Source organism: Limulus polyphemus, unplaced genomic scaffold, assembly GCF_000517525.1.
Source record: "Limulus polyphemus unplaced genomic scaffold, Limulus_polyphemus-2.1.2 Scaffold145, whole genome shotgun sequence".
NCBI lineage: Eukaryota > Metazoa > Arthropoda > Merostomata > Xiphosura > Limulidae > Limulus > Limulus polyphemus.
In genome coordinates, this window is record NW_013665755.1 from 57378 (window position 1) to 79743 (window position 22366).

General features: G+C 31.6%; 1 protein-coding gene across 2 annotated transcripts in view; it reads left to right on the forward strand.

Annotated features, from left to right (window-relative positions):
* LOC106475163 (phosphatidylinositol 3-kinase regulatory subunit alpha-like) overlaps window positions 1-22366 on the forward strand; it is a 95192-nt gene that overhangs the window by 41352 nt on the left and 31474 nt on the right. For both annotated transcript variants that reach the window (XM_022380388.1, XM_013935863.2), the window contains 3 exons: window positions 8895-9029; window positions 11305-11385; window positions 12125-12179. In XM_022380388.1, the coding sequence (XP_022236096.1) occupies window positions 8895-9029; window positions 11305-11385; window positions 12125-12179 (271 nt within the window). The remainder of the gene's footprint in view (window positions 1-8894; window positions 9030-11304; window positions 11386-12124; window positions 12180-22366) is intronic.

Sequence of the window (22366 nt, forward strand, 5' to 3'; positions counted from 1 at the left end):
GAACGAAGTTACGGAAAATCAAACGGAGACGTAACAATATTTTAAGTGAATTAAAGCTTAAATTCATAAACTTTGATCATTCTCCCAGTGAGTGCTAATAAAGAATTAAAAAAACAGAACATTTTTAGTTTGCCAAATTAGCATAATAAACAGAAAAAATTCAATATAAAAATTGTGTTAATGCCGTTATATGGAGCTTTGTATTACAGGCTCAAAGAGTTCTGCTACTATAGTAATAGAACTCTAGTACTGAATTCGCACATGCACGTTTAGTCTTTTTTTCGAGTGTTAAAATTAACATTTTGAAATTTAAACTTATTTACGTGGATTAAAAAGCAGTGGCTGATTAGTAAAAGTAATTTTTACTTCTACAACGTAATAATTATTAGGTATTTATAGCACATTGACATTATCAAATATTTTAGAAAATAAAGTATACACTTGTCATCACGTAATACAGTGGTCGTATTACTTCATAGTTATAATGTAATTAATAAACAATCAATTATAGTATAGTGCGTTTATTAATGTGGTCTCTGCCCGGACAAACTGAAAAATTATATATATCCAAGAAAAATTGATGGAAGTTAATGAAAAACAGAAAACTTAATTACTTTTATATTTGAATTCAGTAACAAAAATAGATAATTTTCCTAGTTTAAATATTTTTACTTATTTTCTTAGCGTATGCGTGACAGCTTCTGAATCACGAGATTTCACGGAAGATTTTTTTTTTCCCTCTTCCTGTGTAACCGCCGCTTCCCGGTGTATGTGCAGGAGCCAAGCGTATGCAGAGAGAGGTTCTACATTTTTACGTTTAAAATGTTCCTGTCGTTGTGATAACATATATCATGCAATATGTATTATTAGACCTGTTTCCTTCTTAATCAACACTTGAAAGAACTACATACTTAAATCACGTCTTTATGATAGTTGTCGTTCGTGTGTGTGTTTGTGTAACAAGAATTGATGGGTTTAGTTGAAGCATTTATGCCTTGAAAACACGTGTGATGTTTTTTAATCGAAATACCAAACACTATTCGGTTGTATTTCTACAAGATATTGGACCTCTATAAGGTTTTGTGTGTACACCAGTTTTACTCGATTTCCAGCTTGTTTACCTAGAAAAAAATGTTATTTTAGTTACGATAACGCCTATATCAAGTGGCATGCAATTATGCTTAGTGTAGAGTAGCAACTGAAGCTTCCCTTCAAACCCGTTTAATATTGTAATTTGTTTGTTAGCTAGAGGGCGCATGTTGCTAAGATCAATCTTGTGGGAGTAGGCTTAGAATATTTTAAGGTGACATCACGAAATTATAGTGACTTTGCGAACTATCTAGAAAAGTTGACGCCAAATCTTGTAGATATTTCGCAAAGTCACCAGGTTTGTATGAAGGTCAATTTCGAATATTCTAGGTCTACTCCTATTAACTTAGTTGATGTTAGCGTCATGGCTTATAACGCTAAAAACCGGGTTTTGATACACGTGGTGGGCACAGCATAGGTAGCCCATTGTTTGGCTTTGTGCTGAACAACAAATAAACAATTCATAGCGTCAGTCATGAACCCTCTAGCTAACGAACAAATTATAATGTCAAAACAAAGCTTATAATATAAATTAACAGCTAGACTAGTTTAAATGTTTGTTTAAAACTTATTTTTGGAACTGTAAGTATAGAAAGTGCCAACATACCAATGTATGAACTTTGTTTTCCTAGTCCTTGAGGTCTCTGTGTTTTAAAATTTACATGTTCTGCAGTAATTCCTGTACGTTGAATCCGAAAATAATATCAAATTTTCCCATCACGTACAGATTTTTCACAAAACGTCATAACACAATACATAAAAGAAAGACCACAACACGTAGTTTTGAGACTAAAAGACGTAATTTCACACAATAAGATCAGGATGAATGAGGATGCATATTCGTTTGACATCAGTGTTCTTCCATTTTCTTCAATTTATTTGTATTTTTGTTAACAAACATACTTATAAAAGATGTTCATTGTGGTAAACGAAACAATAATTTGATCTAAGTAAGAGTTTTTGCTTTTTCCCGATTTGTAAAACATCCTGACGTTATAGAAAAAAAAATAATATTATTTTCAAAATCTACGTAGCTGAATTATGGAAAATTCGTTATTAAAACCAAAACAACTTTTATGAAGTTTAAACTCGCAGGCCTGTGTTGTTATTCATTGTGATTAAATATCTATCTTCATAAGTTTGACGTCCGTCGTAATTGTTTCTATACGCGTGTTGCCTGTCTGTGGTTAGTAGTTTATCAAATGTGTCCCTATTTCAATGGGTGTAATAGCAGTCTCATTAGTTGTTATATTGCTATCTCGGAGGTTAAACCGCATGTCGTGGTTTTTCTGAGATAAAATTATTTCCAAATAGTGATGTAGATATGGAGTCAGTTTTGTTATTGTTGCTTCTTTTGAAATATATATTTCAAGGAGACTTTTATCTTTTTTTTGAGTCAACTAGAATGAAGGGGTAGAATAGTTGCATGGAATAAATTCATTGCTCAGGAAATGGGGTCAGGGATGGAAGTGTTAAACACGCTCGGCAGCTGGTAGAGGTAGGTAGGTCATTATTGTAAGTAGGTTAGCGTCATGTCGACTATGTGACATATCAGTGGAGAAAAATGCAACTGAAGTCTGATAGTTACTTTGGTACAGTATTTGGTCTTTCCGTGGAAGTATTGTTATATGTACTGTCTTGCAACAGTTCTTTTAAACAGATGATGCCGCTGATGGGAAGGTCTTTTGAGACAACTTTTTTTAATAGAAACATTCTTTTAACTATATATATATATATATATATATTATTTTTACGTAATGCTTTATCTTGTGCTTGGAGAAACTTTAGTTTATGTTTTCGGTATAAAATGAATAATTGAAGAGCTTTTAATAAACTATTTATAGCATGCACAGAGAAAAGAGGGACAATTATATCAAAATTGTAATACGAAAAGTGCTGAAAGCCTGTCTATATTTGAACTTTTAATTTATTGTTCAACGTCATAAGAACAATATGACTACATATTACAGTAACTTGTGTCCCTATTTCAATGGGTGTAATAGCAGTCTCATTAGTTGTTATATTGCTATCTCGGAGGTTAAACCGCATGTTGTGTTTTTTCTGAGATAAAATTCTTTCCAAATAGTGATGTAGATATGGAGTCAGTTTTGTTATTGTTGCTTCTTTTGAAATATATATATTTCAAGGAGACTTTTATCTTTTTTTTGAGTCAACTAGAATGAAGGGGTAGAATAGTTGCATGGAACTATATTGTGTAGGTGAATTTTAAATGTGCCATCTCTGTTTCTATCCCTTTGCCGTAAAAACGCGCTCCGCGCTCCAGGCCATTGATACGCTTTATATGAGTGACGGTCAAAGTCAAATCAACTATTCGGTCAAACAAGAATAACCCCAAAGCTGACATCGGTTGCTTTTGACTACTTGCCTTCCCACTAATCTGTCAGTTCAAAGTTAGGGACGGCAACACACACATTGTCCCTGTGTAGCTTTGCGTGAAACATGGAAACATAATTTAGTCTTACCATGTTGAAATCTGTAGTTTGCTCTCGTGTTTGAAAATTGTCTTCAAAGCATTGATGATCGCCTTATCTTACTGCTAAAGTGAATAAGGTAACTAGTGAGTAGTTCCAATATATCAATAAGTCGAACCATAGAATAATTAGTATCGTAACTGTTTATCTACTATGCGAGTTCTTATAAAGCATGTCTGACAGATTATATATTCTGATTAAAAAGCAAGCACACAGGATCACGTACAAAATAAAGTGTAATGGGTTTCAAACGAGACCCAAAACTCGAGCCCTTTCGAATAATTCACTATTCTTCTTCAGAAGAAAAATTGTCAACTGTTGAAAGCACTCGAGTTTTGGGTCTCGTTTGGAAACCATGTCATATTATATTTTAATTTTGTTTTTTAACGCCCCTCGTATGAAGTTCATAAGAAACTTTGATACACAAACATTTGTTGTTGTTTGTTTTTTTCAAACCCTGAGTGTTTCATTTATAACTTCATATCGGGGGCTATTTTTAAGGAATTTTTAGAACTACATAAACCATACTTTAAAAATGTGCACCAAATTGTAACGTCCCTTGGAGGACATTAAGCATTATTTTATTTATTCGTTTTTTGTCGATTTGCTTCTTGGGATGCAAAAGTCGAATTTTTTGCATAATGAAAACGTTAGTAAGACCATACATACTCTGTTTTATTAAATGTTCTTGAAACTTTTATTAAAATTGTATCTCATGGGACGGATAAGCTGGCGAAACTCGAAACAAATCAAACCAAATCTGATATTGTCTTGTATTGTTGAAACTCTTGTAACACCGTATCGTCAGACATAATGCACTTGAAATATACAATGTCTACAGTATTAAAACGCAACGGTGTTACTGAGATAGATAACTTATCATAGATGTCATATTACGTAGTTTTGCCCCATTTATACTGTAGAAGAGACTGATCTGTGAACAGGAAAACGCGTTATCTGATAATTCATGTCTATCACAAAAATTAAGCTTAAGAAAGACAAGACAGAAACGAAATGAAAACTCAAGTAAGCCAGAGTTTACATAAAATAGTGCAAAAGTAATATAAAATATGAAACTTACTGTTATACAATAAAAAAGCAAACCCAGAATGTAAATATAAGCGGATGTATACACACGCAGAACACACAAGTTATGCATGCGGGTAAAAAGTAATCTGTGTGGGTAAGTGTCTGTTGAAACGGAAAAACAATCCACAATAAGATAATGTTGCATCTCATTATTATATTTAAACATTTCATCCACTTCCCTCTTAATAAACTTTTAACTGATACCTACTGTGTTCCTGGATACATTGGCAACGGTGAAATGACATTACAAAAATGTAACATATTGTTAATATGTGCTATTACTACCTAAATGAATAAAATTTCTTTGGTTGAACTATTTTAACTTTCTTTTACTGCCATGTTTGTAGATAAAAAAATGTTTTAATATTTTTATTTCTTATTTGGAACTTGACACTGATCAACTATGGGAAATTTGGAGGAAAGTACGCTTACTTAGTGGCACTAAATTCCAAGCTCCCACGAAGTCGGGCACCCACCAAACTATTTTTACTCGTACCTTTGGCATTACAGATGCGAACGGTGAGACAAATAAAGTCAATTTGAAATTATTTCGCTTTTCGTACTCTTCATTACAATAGTTATGACAAGTATATGACGGATGCAGATAGACAAAGCAATAATTGAAAAATTGTTTTGTTTATAGTTAAGCACAAAGCTACACAGTGTTGTACCAACCAAGGGTATCGAAACCCGGTTTTTAGCGTTATAATGTTCGCATACTTGCTGCTGTGTCGCTGGGGACAACTAAAAATGCAAACGAATGTTAGCTTTGTTTGTTTCTTTCTTTTAGAGCAAAGCCATATTGGGCGATCTGCTGTGTCCACCGCGTGGAATCGAACCCCGTATTTTAGCGTAATCTTACCACTACCCCACACGGGGACTCGAATGTACGCACATCTAGATGAATCTTTAGCTATGAGAGTGGAGCAGTGTGATTCCAAGCGATTTTATTTTCTACTGATACATTTTAATATTTTGTAATAATAGTGTAAAATAATACTTTTATTAGGAAATAATACATTTTTAAAAAATTGTCCTAGTATTTCGTATCAAGACTGTAAATGCAATGCCGTGCAGCTGAAGGATAGTTACAAGGTTAAATTTGGGTAAATTATTTACTTGAAATATTTTCCGCAAGTTGTTTTTGCACCTCTTGTAAGAAATTATTAAAAAAAATGATTAACGCTAACTAGAATCAGTTATTCATATAAGTGGTTGTTAAAACGTATTGAAGTATACAGTCATCATGTATACAGTTGCTGTGTGTCTCTGAATCCATTTTTGTTTTACTGGACTGTCAAGGTACAAGGACAAGTCTTGCGTGATTTGCGCATGTTGCTTGGGAGTGTGCATTTTTGGCTACAATAACAAATTGAAGTGACTTGCTGTTACTTACACTTTCGGTAAGCAAGTGGTCTTATAATTCTGTAACGGAGGATTTACGTATGTTTATCTGGATTGGAGGAGAATTCGATTTATTTTTAAACGATTAAACTTCCGTTTTATATTTCTATTCAAAACGACCTAAATTATAGTTTGGGAGGACTTGTGCTACTTCTAGTGTTCATCATTTGGCCTCCGTTTTTTATATTTATGGGCAATACCTTTTGTTGTATCGCACTTGGATTTAACATATAAGTTGAAGATAAAATATTAGAGGTCTAAATCCACTTCTAGCTCTGTAAATATCATCAGGATGGCAACAGTCTGAAAAAATACATAATAACTGTGCCAAAAGCTGGAAATTATTGATTTATTTTAAGGAATTCTGTACGTATAGAGGTAAATTATTCCCATATATAATAGTAATGGTAGTAAAACTTGTAATGAGTTTTTTTTTGTTTTTTTTATCGAATGTTACTATTATCATTATGAAAATTGAACTGTTGAAAGTAAAATATGTGGTGCCACCTCTTGAATGCCAGAGGTAAGAAAGTAATATGTGCGATAATACATTCTCGGATTAATTATATGCGATAAAATCCATTGAATTATGAAAATTGTATTTTAAATAATGCGGGATATTATTACAAAGGTCTTCTTATTTATATTTCAATGAATGAAACACTGAAAAGCTTAAATGTTCGTACTTTCTTATAATTCATGATTGACTAGGGCAACATATTCATATTGTCATACAATTACGTTGATAAAATATATTTGTTTTTATACGAACTTTATAGTTTAGCTGAAAGATACCTTTGAGGCTGCTACAAATTTTAAACAAAATGAAAATTCTTCCACGAATCTTCAAATTTGAAGTTAATGTCTGTTTTGTTTCTGTCATCAGTATTCATGTATACACTAAGATGTGCTAGGAAACGTGTAATTTTTACAATAATCTGTTCCTATCACCGTTTATCTTTGGGTATCTAATACTATTTAGTAATTAGTAAATAAAATTGTTTAAGAATCTGCCTAATGGTGAAAAAGATTGAACAAGGTTAAACAGACTTTTGTGTATATGAAAACTAATTGCTCCAGGTTGTCATTATTCTTAAGACACACAATTATCTGACATCTTTTATCTGCATGGCTGATAACACTCATGAAGGTGGTTTAGTCTCCATGCTGGGTCACCAACAGAAACCGGTTTTTTTTTGTTTTGTTTTTTATACATCTACACATAGGTGTGGCTGAGATGGCATGGATCACTGATCTTTGAATTGGCTGTTACTGTAAGACAGTCTAGCAGAATGTTAAAATAACAACTGTTACTCAAAATTGTTTGATTACCATCATATGTTAACAGTCACAGTTTTGTGTAGGAACTATGTAACATTAATGTTAAGGTCATGAGTGAAAATGTGTTATTATTGTTCATCCAAAACACCTTTTGTAACAAACATTTTGTCTGTCCATATATAGAAAAATATAGAACACCACTTCTATAAATGAAAATGTATCAAATTTGGGTTTTACTTGAAACAAATTAATACAAGCACAAATATTTCATTAGAAAGAAAGTCTGTATGACAGTTTCATACTACACTTGCTCTTTGAACTCATTATTACATTTCTTTATGACATTACATTAGCTTATAAATTACAAAACCTTTTTCACTACATTTACAATTCCTGAAATTGTCAACCCTACTCAGTTTGTTGATTAAAGTATGATGAATCTGTGAGCTAACTACAGAAATCAAAACCAAAATAATATAAATAACTGATGAGAAATTCTTGTTATGAATCAGTACATAAGAAAATTAAATCAGCTAATTATTCTAGTACATTGAATTATCATTTGAATATCCTCAGTGTTAATACTAACCATAGTCTTTATTAATATCTCAAAAAATTTAGTCAGCTTAAGAGATTTAAGTTAGTCCTTCATCCTTACATTAAGAATGTAAAATAATATACTTATAATTCAAAGAATTATTCAAACTTTCTAAAACCTTGTAACCATTAAGATTTAATGAAACTAATTATAAAGATAAATGAAATAAGTCATTACTTATGATTGTTTGTGTTTTGTGTGTGCAGTTTCACTGACAAACCACATATATTTTGAAACATAAACTTATTTTAGCATGAACCAACTGTGATACAAGTTAGGAGACCAGCTATTGAACATTAGGTTTGATAATGAACTCTTCTTAATATTTGACAATGGCAGTGTTTAGCCAGTGAATGTGTATGTAAGCAAATTTTCTAAACTAATATTTATTTAATTTTGAACAGATGTTATGGAAAGTATTAGTCTGAAGAAGATTTTGCTAATGTTAGACAGGTGCTGTTTATCTTTTTTGTTTTTAACTATATTACCAATATGAAAACTGTTCACATGCATGAGGACTAATTCAGTATACAATAAAATGCATCAACAAGACTTTAAAGTATCTGGGCATCATCAAAATGTAATCTTAATTCAATTTGTGAAAATGATTTTTCCACAGTACCAATTTATTGTTCAAAGTGGATTGAATTTTTCATAATTTTTCTGATTAAATAATTCAGGGCCAGTAATATTTTATACACATACATATGTTAATTGTAATCTGTATCAGCTATTTATTTGTCAGTTATATAAACATGGTTATGCATGTCTTTTGTTACTTAAGTGCTATAATGGTATTTTTATTAACATTGTACAAGGGCTCAATTTTTGGTTTATAGTTCATATAATTACAGCAACATCTCTTTTGCTATGTTGTGTGAGCTACCCATTATTTTAATGTTATTACATACAAACTGAATCTCTTTGTTCATTTCCTGTAGCCAGTCATCCAGTGGTCAACAGCCAATGTTGTGGAATGGATGGCTGCCTTAAACTTGTACCACTATGCTGAACTCTTTAGGTTTAGAAACATAAAAGGCTCAGATCTCTTCTTGTTGGATAAAGAGAAATTACTTGTAAGTAGATAATTTATAAGTTGTTGTTAACTTAACACTACCATTCAAGATTTGGAAGCAAACATGACAAGTTTTTGCAGATAAGATTAAAATACACACTTGTAATAAATTATTTTATATAATAACATTAAAGGCAAAATTATTTAATTGGACTCCTACAGGTGCAATAGTCAAACTATTTTCACTTAATCATTAGATGCATCCAAATAGCCACCTTTGGCCTTATGATAACTTTGCTATTTAATGGTATTCTTGTCAGTGTTATCTAGGTGTTAGGGCATACCAGGATGTATTGCCACAGTTGTGTTACATTATGTGTTGTCATAGGTTGCACGTGTTTGTTGATTTCATTAGATGGTAAGTCTCATTGTGATGGCTAAATGATATTTTGTAGATATATCGTGTTATTCCTTGTGTTGGTGTAGTCTCGACAGAATTTAAATGTATGTCTTGGATTGTATCTTGTTGGAAAATTAATCTTTGGCCAGTATATCTAATACTAAAAGGTGCTGCATGCCTTCGTAGAATACTGTAGTGATTCTCTTTACTCATTGTGTTTGTACTTGTGTAAATGTTTCCTGGTTTATTTGTAGCAATTTAGCCTTAAATTGTAATCTGTTCATCTCCTTGCTTAGCTGTAGGAAATTTCAAGGTTATTTTCTTTGTTATTAATATAAATTTTGATCACTTTGATTAATATATTGTTTAATTAAAGTGAAAATAATTACCTTCTGATTGCATTTGTTAGATTCCATTAAATACTTGAGTCTTCATTCCTGTGATAACCACTAAATTTTATCATAAATGTGTTTACTTTTATGTTATCTTCAAAAATGTGTCTGCTTCTCTACCTTAGAACAGTATATATACTGTAAATAATTAACTTATTGTCATCTTTTTAGCTTTCTTGAATCTTTGGTTTGGGAAAACAAGTAACAATAACAAACTATTATTTATTATAAAAATGGCAAAAATATAAAAAAAATAGGAATGATAATGTGTTGTTTGCATTTTTTATGATTTTAATGATGAGTTCTGGGAGGTGCCTTATTTTTTCATCTCATAAGTTCTGATTTTTGGTACATTAGTAGAGCAGTAGTATTGTGATTCATGAATGTTTATTTAATGGTATACTGTTATTTTTTTGTTACAGAAATAATAAAAACAAATCTTTAAAGGATAATTAATTTTTATACTCTTAAATTTTTTATGATTTTGCAATATTCTTTCTGGATGTCTCAACTTGCTTTTTTAATGTATCAAAATAAAAATTAATTAATATATTAGAATCAGAAAGTTTAAACTTATCAGTATTGTAAAAATCTCTTTATTGTTGTTGTATTATTTTGGACTGTTCACCATTGTGTAGAAATATGTTTCCTCCTTTGGTAAATTTGTTTGAAAAATTCCTAAACTGGTATGAAAAAGTTAAAACATAAATATCTATTGTACCTGAAAACTGTACAAAGTAAACTCATATTAGATAGTACCTTAGGTTTGTATACCAACATTTTTAGTTTATAAAATGAAAAAATATTTGCATCTGAAACATAGTCAAAGAATATTTTGATAATTTTGAATTTTTAGAAATTAATGAGGAAAAACTTACAAATTTCTGTTTGATTTTTTGTAATAAAGGAAAAAGAAAATTCATAAAAAATTCAGCTTAGGGTTACAAACATAAAAAAAAAATGTTTGTCCAGAATTGTGTAGGGAAATGTTCTAGAACTTGTCAGTGTGTTTTGAATATGTTGGATTTTAACAAAACATTTAGGAGGTAAAAGTTATGTTAAGTGAACAAATTCGTCTCAGAGTTAGTAATTCTGTGGGTTATACTTTGAAATGTCTGATAAAAAGAAAGATGTTTTGTATTTTATTATAATTTAAGCATTTTTTGTACTTTCATTTATAGAGATATGTTTTGCATTTTTTTAAGTACCTGAAAATAAGTGACTTGTGTACCTAATCATTGTCTGCCAATGGCATAGTGGTAAGTCTGAGAGCTTAGAACCTTAAAAAATTGAGTTTCAGGACTTGAAATTGCAAAGCACAGGTAGTCCTCTTGTGTAGCTTTGTGCTAAATAACAAATAAACAAAACCTGATTGTTGCTGTAAGATACAGTATTTTGTATAGTGTCATTTTTTTAAATTTTATGATGTTAATTTAAGTGTTCAACCTAAAGAATTTCTGTGGACCATTTTGAAAAAAATGTGTTATTGTTAATTTAAAAACCTTTTTCTTGGGTGTTCTGATTTTGTGTATTGTTTTTAATAGAGCATAGGTGTTAAAGATGAATTCCACCAAAAGGCAATTCTTGTGTGTGTTGATGAACTGTGCAGGGCTAAAGAAGAAATGGTAAGCAGTGTGTTTGCAATGTTAATTTATTTTTGACATTTTATCATTTTACTTTTTAATAAAATTATTTTTATTTTTTTAATTTAAGTAAGTATGTAGCTTTTATTTTCAGCAAATGTTAGGTGGTAGTCTGCATCTTTTTGACTCATTTACTAAACATGTTATCAATTTAGATTTGTGCAAAAATTTCCATTGAATTTAATTAATTCAAATTATTGAAACTGTACATAGATTTTTAACATTCATTTATTGCACATTAAAGTGATTTCATCTTTATAAGTAGTTTTTTGAAGGAAAAAGTTGAGTCATTTTGATGGAATGTGAAGTCATGAAACTAGATTTTATTGAACAACAAAGAGCTGGGAATCAGCAACTAATTGTGCAAGAGGGTTCCTTTTCAAAAAAATTTCATTGTAAACTAAAAGACTGTAGAAGCATATGATAGTCATGTTTGCACACATATGAATTTGTATTGACAGTAAATCATGTTGTATTTTTTTTTTATTGAGAAAAAGGAGGTGTTCATGTTTTTTGTGTTTTTTTTACAACTTTCTCTTAATGATTCTCTTTCTTTAGGGTCAGAACATTATATACATAATCATAATAATATGGTTATAAACATAACCATATCATAATAACTGTTGTACTACTTTATTTTACATGTTTGTTTGTTTATTGTTTTCTGTTACTTGTAACTAAGTTGGTATTGAAAAGTTGCTGTTTTTTTTACATACTTTAGGATTCCATAGAGGAAATCAAAAACTTTGCTAATGTCTCTTGTAATGAAAATGATGGTAAGCTTTCATAAATTCCTTATTTAAATTTGTTACTGCACAAATGTCATTTTCAAATAACTATTTTATATAATTTTCTAATGTTTTCAAACGAGATCCAAAACTTGAGTGTTTTCAAATAGTTGACTATTCTTCTTCAGGAGAATTTTCTGTCATTCATCTAACTCGGGGTTGAATCTGTGCAAGATTCACCTCATACACAAATACTTAATAAGCTATTGTATTTGAAACAACCATACACATACACAAAATATCACAATATAAGTTTCAGTGAAAAGACAACCTTAAATAAAATACTGGCTTCCATAAGCTAGTAACACAAGTTTGTAAAACTTTGAAATTTTTAGAATATCAAGGATTTTTCTCTCTTTCTGGGATTGGAGATATGTGTTTTAGTTTTCCTAAGTGCTTGAGATTTAACCCTCACTTTTTGATAGTGATTTTATTTACAGTTATAAGAAAATGTTTGAAGATGTATCCTTTTTTCATTGACATTTTGATATTGTTGTACTTGTTCAGTATTTTTTGGGGTATAAGTGTTTGTTTCCTGTATATAAATACAATTGAACAATAACTTTAGATAGTAAATAAAAAAATGTTTACATATATAATTTTGTATTTGAATACTTCATATGAAAATCTTATTGCTCTTAAATAATTTGTGTGTTCTGTTTAATCACTGTTATTAGTCTTTTACTTAAAGTGTGAATAACATGATTACAAATTTATGGAAAAACTGTAGGAATTTAGCTGAAGTAGGAACAAACCACATATTGTAAGATGGTCATTAGTACCAGTAATATTCTTCACGTGTATTTTGAAAAGCTCACTCAGGTGAAACCTGGAGATGCCATCCATTCAATTAGGATTACCCAAGAGTTTGTTAAACTCTGTACTTGGGTATATATACACCTGGAAAAAAGTTAAGCACCCCCAAATATTTTTCAGGATTGCTTATTGAAAATAAGGTTTAATTTTCATGATGTTGAGCAATGTTCATAATTTCAAACATAATTACCCTCGTGTAGCTTTGCGCGAAATTCCAAAAACAAACAAAACCTATTCACAAGATTATATTAATTAGGTCAGATCTACCCCAAACTGCTTACTAGTTTTTTGTAGTGTGATATTGCAGCTATGATATCACTCTTGGAAAAGTCTTAGTTGTGGGAAATAAAATATTAATACAAATTGTAACATATATGTAATAATGCGTTCATATTTAAACGTTTTAAGCACTGTAAAATCTTTCAGAAGCAAGATATGTTTTCTTTACGTCACATTGCAGTTTTAATGCCACACTATTGAAAACTGATAAGCATTTGTGTCAGCTCCAAACTAATTAGAAGAATCTTGTTACCCCTTTATTGTTCATTGTAACGTATAGGTAACAAATCTATCTTTGTTGCTTCATACACATACAAGTTATTCGATTGTACCGTTGAGTGTTCTTACTTCCAGGTAACACTCTAAATAAACCATGAAATTCAAATTCGATGACGAGAAATCCACTTTGAGACTAATACAAGTACCTGATGATGACAAAACCTTGTCGAAACGTTGTACATTTGCTGTTATGTTAAACTTATATTAAAGTTTTTCTTCATTACCCATTCAAGCCGTCTTCAAGCATTATTAAACCATGGAATTATTTTTGTTGGTTCATCAATTAAACAATCTTACTTCTAAGTAACGTACCAATTAGTGATTTACCAAAATTTGTTTCACAAAAACATATTTTTTGTGTAATATAGACCTGTTTAATGTAAGAAATTCAAAGAACACTTCACTTTCAACCGTATTTTTACAATGCATGCAATAGAGGGTTAATACTAAGTTCAACTGCTGCTTTTTTAAAAGTAACATTGTAGTCTGAAATATCTTGTCAGCGACGCCATCTATGAAACATTTAGTAAGCCATTGAAGTCTATAAAATACAAAATCATGAACCATTGTTGTATTTTAAAGGTAAAGCAATATTTATTAGATTACTAAGTATTTTAATGTGTTTCAAGAAAAGACAGAGTATATCAATGTGATTTGAATGATACTGAAGCAACGTTATTCATATTTTATGTTTATATTCCCTAAATGACTTTGAAACTATGCTTTGACGATTTGTTTGTTTGTTTTGGAATTTCGCGCAAAGCTACACGAGGGCTATCTGCGCTAGCCGTCCCTAATTTAGCAGTGTAAGACTAGAGGGAAGGCAGCTAGTCATCACCCCCCACCGCCAACTCTTGGGCTACTCTTTTACCAACGAATAGTGGGATTGACCGTCACATTATAACGCCCCCACGGTTGAAAGGGCGAGCATGTTTGGTGGGATGCGGATTCGAACCCGCGACCCTCAGATTGTGAGTCGAGCGCCTTATCCACCTGGCCATGCCGGGCACTGCTTTGACGAAGTAAGATTAAATATGTTGTTGAGCGTTTTAGTACTCCGTTAAAAGTTTAATTAACTTTTCTTTTCCAAATATTTGTTCTTGAATATACCTGAATTTTCAGGAGACTTGTTTCTTATTGTATAGAATAAGATCCACTAGAACTTTTTATCAACTGATACTGAGATATATTTTTAATGATACAAGTAATAGTCACAAACAGATTAGGAATAGTTTATTTTTCTTTGGTATGGTACACAAAATTGTCTTTACTACTTACATTAGAAACTTTTCATAAATTCTAAACATCCGTTAACGTATAGTTTGACTGTTATCAAGTCTAACTTTATAAACGTGTTTATTTAACAACACTTGCATCTAAACAAAGAGCATGTGTTAGTTTTAACTGCTTTATAAAGCTCTAAAATCTTATAGACACCTATCTATCTACACATATATATATAAAGTGAGATATATAATCTAAATGAGAGCTACAGATAATCTGTATCTGACTATTTATCAAGACCTTATAGTTCCTACAGAGCTACTTCCAAATACATAAAAAAAATTAACACGAGTTAAAACATTACTCAAATATATATATATATATAATTTGCATTTATTTCTTGGGTACACAGCTGAAAGCTTGATAACATTTTAACACATAAAATATCTTGTAGACAAATAATGAATACTTTTATTTATTTTATCGTTTAAAATAATCAAGTATGTTTTGCATTTACCAAATTACATTTAGATACGCAATTTCTTTTTTTTCAGATTACGTCTTTTAATATCAATATTATGTTTTCAGAATTTCATGCGGCAAAATACGCAGAAGTATGAATTGTAAATGCTTATGCTCGTGAAGTTGTTTAAAAAAATTTAGAATGCATTAATAACTATCTAGTTTTTACTAAGGCGAATATATACATATATAAACTTATAGTAAAATGCTTATTATTGTTATTCGAAAACCAAAATTAACAATTAAAGACTGTTTACACCCACAGTGTTAACTTTGAAAGTGAAATGAATTACTTTTTATGTATTTAACACATAAACAAAGGAAAGTAGTATCATCTTCAGAACATCATGATTAGTGATATTTACTTTCAATCTTAAGTGCATGTTGTAAGACACATGCCAATATTTCCATTAAATGTTACTTGTTAAATTTGGATATGTTTAGTCTTAAATAGGAATCAGTATCTCACTTACCTATTTTATTTTTTTGAAATGTACGAATGGCTTTTCTATTTACAAAAAACAAAAAAAAAACACTCGTGTGAATTATCATCCATTTTAATTGTAAAACGATTTGTTAGTTTTGCTGATTAGTTCATATTGTTTGTCATTTAGCCTATAAATATTATATGTGGTTAGAGTAAGAAACGCTCGTGGACAATATATACATTTACTATTCGTTCTGCTTGACCATTAGTATGGAAACTTGTATGATATAATCTTTCACAATTCAGTTTGTATATAACATTATATAGCATGTCCACATTTTCATAGTTCGTAATAAATGAATCAATAGTATACTTTTTCGAGATGATCTTAAAAATATGATTAACGTTCAGGAGAAATGTATTATACGCTATCAAAATGGTTCTCATTTACGATCTAAGAATTTTTCTTGCGTTTCTTGAAAGGTAAATTGAAGACTTTTATTAACAATTTTGAAATTTAAAACCAAAGAGAAAAAATGCAGTAACTTTATTATTAAAAACTTCTGATAAAAATTTAGTTATTTCTTCGCTACAAGTTTTATACTTGGATATTTAGAACATCACAAAAGCCAACCGTATGGAAGCTTTATTTAATAAAGCTGTCGCTTTGTGGTCTTCTTGTAATTTCACAAGTGTTATCAACATTTATAAATTCGTCTCCAATGTGTTAAATAATTATATCATTGTAATATGAATGTCCATATATGTAGAATCATTTTAAAAGTCGCTAGTAATCATAATGAACCTGTATGCAATAGGAATAATTCAATAACATTTAACAACAAAGTTCCCACAGACTATTAAGTTTTATTGTAATCACTCTAGTATTTTAATATTTGGTGTATTCGAGATCCTGATACTTGGAACTTAATTACCTTAAACGTATCATAAACTTTAAGAAATGTGCAGGCTTTATTGGTTATAAAACGTTTCAAAGAAACACTAAAATATTAAAACGTTCTAAACACACACACACACACATATATATATAGTACTTCGTGAATCTTGAAAGTTCTCTAATCCTGCGAGAGTAAGAAGGCGGTAACCATGACAAAAATAACTCATTGAATTCTCATACATTTATCATAAAACAATTCCACGAGTGTTGTGACAAGTTTGATATAACTTTTAACATTCAAGTTAATAAAACAACATAGTTATCCGAGTATCTAGTTGTTGTTGTTGTTTTTTGCCTACATTTCTAGGTAAGCAAACATGCTGTTGTGTTAAGAGATACAATAATCATTAAATTAAAAATCCTTAAAATAAAGCATATGCTCCTTTCACAAGTTTTTCATGCTATAAAAACTTATCGCGCGATATCTAACATTGAAGAAGTGCAAAATATTTGTTCGTGGTATAATTTGTCATTTTATTATTTTCCAGTGCAAAAATTACACATTTTTGGTTACAAATTTCAAAAAAGCAAATTTTGAAGGGAAGCGACAAGTATTATCTGTTGTGAATTGGGCAGCTGAGTTATTTGGAGACACTGACCAAATGTGGAGAATTTTTAGGATAAATTTTTAAATATTCAAGATAGACATATTCCTTATAGAAAGAAAAGGGTAGCTGTAAGTAAAAAACCAGATTGGCTCACAAAGGGTATGAGAGATAAAATTAAAGAAAAGTATCATAAATTAAAAAAATTTAAACTGATCGGTATGATGGGAGATTTAGAAAATTATAGAAGATCAAGAAATTTGGTCAAACAGGAAATTAGGACATCAAAAAAGTATGTATGAAAAAAGGTTGGCTGAAAATGTAAAAATTAACATTAACGATTTGTTTCAGTGCATTAAGGGTAAACAAAATGTTAGGATGGGGTAGAACACTTGAGGGATAAAGGAAAGCTTGTATCTGATGAGTAAGAGATGGCTGGGTTATTAAATTATGCTTTTTCTTCAGTTTTTACTAATAAAGATTTAAGCAGTATTCCTCATCTTGAACATTTGATAGATGGAAACAAGGTCGTACAATATAATTGCATTAATTCAGAGCTTTTAAAGAAATTGGAAAGTTTAAAAAAATGATAAGGCTCCTGGGTCAGATAATATTTCACCAAGAATTTTGAAGGAGGTTAAAGATTTGATATGTGGACCACTTGCTACTATTTTTTTGTAAGTCCTTCAATAGTAGGCAAGTGCCAAAGCACTGGAAGTTAGCTAATGTCACTATTCTTTTCAAGGGAGGTAGTCGTGGGTTCGCATCCCCATCCCACCAAACATGTTCGCCCTTTCAGCCGTGGGGGCGTTATAATGTGACGGTCAATCCCACTATTCGTTGGTAAAAGAGTAGCCCAAGAGTTGGCGGTGGGTGGTGATAACTAGCTGCCTTCCCTCTAGTCTTACACTGCTAAATTAGGGACGGCTAGCGCAGATAGCCCTCGTGTAGCTTTGCGCGAAATTCAAAACAAAGCAAACAAACAAGGGAGGTAATAAAATTGTACCAGTAATTATAGGTCTATTAGTCTTAGATCAGTTGTGGGAAAGTTTTGGAAAATCTGATAAAATATGCTGCTTTACTAAATCATTCAACAAATTTTCTTGGATAGTTAATATGGTTTCACTAAGGAAAAATCTTGCCTTATAAATATTTTGACATTCTTTGAAAAGGTTGCTGCTTATGTAGATGAGGGTAAAGGTGTAGGTTTGGTATATCTGGATTTTCAGTTTGTTTGTTAGTTTTTAATTTTGTGCAAAGCTACACAAGGGCTATCCGTGCTAGTCGTCCCTAATTTAGCAGTGAAAGACTAGAGGGAAGGCAGCTAGTTATCACCACTCCCCACCAACTCTTGGGCTACTATTTTACCAATGAATAGTGGGATCGACTGTCATATTATAATGCCCTCATGGCTGAAAGGGCGAGCATATTTGGTGGGACGGGGATTCGAACCCGCGATCCGCAGATTGCAAATCAAGTGCCCTAACCACCTGGTCATGCCGGGCTCTGGATTTTCAGAAAGTCTATGATAAGGTGCCACATAAAAGGTTTGTAAAAAATTATCTCTATAGGTGTGGAGGATAAGTTAGCTAATTTGATAGAAGAATAACTGTATGGAAGAAAGCAGAGAGTTGTTACAAATGGAGTTAAGTCATACTGGATTAATGTCACAAGTGGGGTACCTCAGGGCTCAGTCTTAAGTCCTTTGCTCTTTTTGATTTACACCAATAACATAGATGAAGGAATGACAATAAATTAGTTAAATTTGCAGATGATATTAAGGTCTTGGGTGTTGCTAGCTGTGAAGAGGATGTTGCTGCTTTACAAAAGGACTTACATCATTTAGTGAGTTGAGCAGATGAATGGCAGATGGGTTTCAATTATAATAAATGCAAGATAATGCATGTGGATTATCATAATTTGAATTATAAGTATAATTTGGATGGGAATAACCTTAACAGTTTCATAAAATAAAGGGTTCTTGGTGTAATGGTTGATCAGTCTCTTAAACCATCCTAGTAGCATGCTAGTAGTACAGCAAGTAGGATTTTAGGTTGTATCTACAGAAATATTAAATACAAGTCTAAAGAAGTTATAATTTTATTGTATAGGTCATTGGTTAGGCCACATGTGGAATATTGTGTTCAGTCTTGGGCTCCTTACCTTAGGAAGGACGTTGAATTGTTGGAAAGAGTTCAGAGGAGAGTAACTAGAATAATGCCTGGGATGGAGAGTTTGTCATATGAAGAGAGATTAAGATCATTGAAACTGCTTTCTCTTAAAAAAAGAAGAGTTAGAGGGGATATGATTGATGTGGTTAAGGTTTTAAAGAGAATTGATAGTGTTGATGCATCATCTTTTTCATATTTAAGGCGAGAATAGTAGGGCTAGGGGCACAGATAAGACAGTTTTATTTTTCTAACAGGATGGTTGGCCTTTGGAATGGGTTGCCTTCAAATGTTGTGGAGGCAGTAAATTTAGGTGAGTTTAAGAGAAAGCTTGATAACTATGTGAATGATAAGGGCTGACTTTAAGATTTAAAAAAATAATATTTTAGTTTAGAGGATGGTACAGTCGAGATAGACCAATTGACTCCTTGTTGTCCCTAAACATTGTGTTATGTTAATACAAGTATCAGAACATAAAGGAGCTAGTAGCAATAATTAACTTCTTTCAACCTGATACTCTAAAAAGTATATACATGGTAGAGTAAAAATCGTTTCATTCAGTTTCATTTCTAACTTTTATTCTGAAACATACAGTAATTAAGCTGGTTTCATTGGTCTTCGTAACATTTTATTTAATACCAACTTTATCATACCAGCCGTACCAACCGTATAATACCACCTGTATAGTAACTATTGTTCCAACCTGTATATCTTCCAGTAAGAAATATTGCATCGATTTTGTGAGCTTTAATGAGTGATTACAATGATAACAAGGCTTGCTATAAAGGCGCAAGTAATTTTGGATACCGATGATTGAAGACAATTTTACGATTTGTTATTTTCGTGAAATAGCTTTCAAAATTGTAACTGTGATAAAACTTGTCAGAAAAGACTTTCTTAATTAATACAATACCCGAATACACAAACAAACACATTGCTATATCGAAGATGAAATGAAAAATATTTAGTTTTGATAGATGAAGAATCTGAACGAGCCTTTGGAAAACAATGGATATTTCTTTATATTAGAAGTATCACAAAACGCTTGTTGTTTTGATCCTGAAACGATTTTGTTTTAGATTATTCTTAGCGCAATGTTTGAAAGGGGAGATTTTAATAGTTGTTTGCTAGTGAAGAGTAAGCGATGTTTTTGTACTAAGTGATCAGCTGTGTTTGTACTTAGGGCTGCGCGTGACGTTTAGGAATGGGCTTCGGTACTTTGTTTTGCTTTGAAATCCTGTTCGTGGTGAGTCTCCGTCTTTAATTACAGGTGTAGATGATCGGGTACGTCCATTTACAGAAGCAGTCGGTTTTTGCGGAGTCTTTATTTGATGCGGATCGTGGTGGGACAGGAAATGCTCCAGGGTGTCCCACCCGCCTCCCACACGAACAACAATATGATTTTCTTTCAAAAGCTGTAAAGAAACAACCGACATTTACTGCGTGGCTAGACACTGATTACCTGAAATGGGAAGAGATGTTGCACTTTATTCTCCATGCAAACTTCAATTTACCGAACGCCAAAAGAATTTATGAATACGCGTCTATTGTACGAGAACTGCGCAAAAGTTGTTCTGAAGTATGAGATTTTGGAGAATATTTTCCAACGTCAAAAGAGTATGCAAGTACACATATTATACGAGAACTGAGCAAAAGTTGTTCGTTTATGACAGTAGTACACCCCAGTGGCACAGCGGTATGACTGCGGACTTACAACGCTAGAAACCGGGTTTCGATACCCGTGGTGGGCAGAGCACAGATAGCCCTTTGTGTAGCTTTGTGCTTAACTACAAACAAACACTTATGACAGTAGCATATGAATTATTTTTCAATTATGAGATATTTGAAAATATTTAGCGAACGTCTAAAGAATATGTAAGTACACGTCTATTGTACAAGAACTGAACTAAAATTGCCTGTTTATGACAGTACTGTTTATGTTTATTATTAAGCACAAGGTCCGCAGACATACCGCTGTGCTACTTGACAGTACAGTCAGTAGCATATGAATTACTTTGTAATTATGAGATATTTGAGAATATTTTTCCTCAAAAGAATATCACATGAATACTTACTCTTACGAAAATATTCTTTCCACCAATCGTGTATCGGCCATCTGAGATTTTCTTGATCTGACTTCCGTCTCGTAGAACCTTGGCTGTTATTTGTAATACCTGCAATCAAAAAGAAAAATAAGAAGTCTTATTTGTTGCACTATTTGAATTGCAAACAGTCTCTTAGAATATTTTGTATTATTGGGAAGTGACTTTTTTTTTCTATGATCTTACAAAGTGGTATCATTTTTTGCATTCTTAATTATCTATATTAATCATTTTAAGGAATTTTATTTAATTATTCAATATTCTATGGCTTGATTTTTGTTCTAGCCTAGTGTTCTTTAGAAGGAGTGGTATCCCTGAAATCTGATCTAAGTGGGAGTAGTGATCTAATGTTGTTTAATTTTTCTCATTAGATATTAGTTTAAAATTTCAATACATAATTTGAAACAAAACAAAAAACGTTGGAATGTATCAATCCATACTTTTTTATCCAACTCTGAGAGTTTCGTACGATTTCTAATAGGTGTTACAATGCGCTTTTGGATCGGACTTGGTGTAGGGGGCGCTGTTATAGGTCCAGGGCTGATGACACTTGTTACGGACATAGTCGAGTCTGTTCTACTGTGCATGCGCGAAGGAGAGGAAACAGAAGATATCGATTCGGTTTCCGAGGCTGTTCCATAGTCTTGATCATCAATTTCCTTATCCAGTTTCACCAGTGCAGGTGGAGGAACTCCAAATCGAGTAGCCAATCGTCCAAGTTCCAGAAGACATAAAACCACGGTTCGTGGCTGTGTATGGCGGACTTGATATTTTAAACAGAAGAAAGTATTTATGGCAGTTGAACAACATATATATATATATATATATACATAACTATTACTTAGTAACTAACTA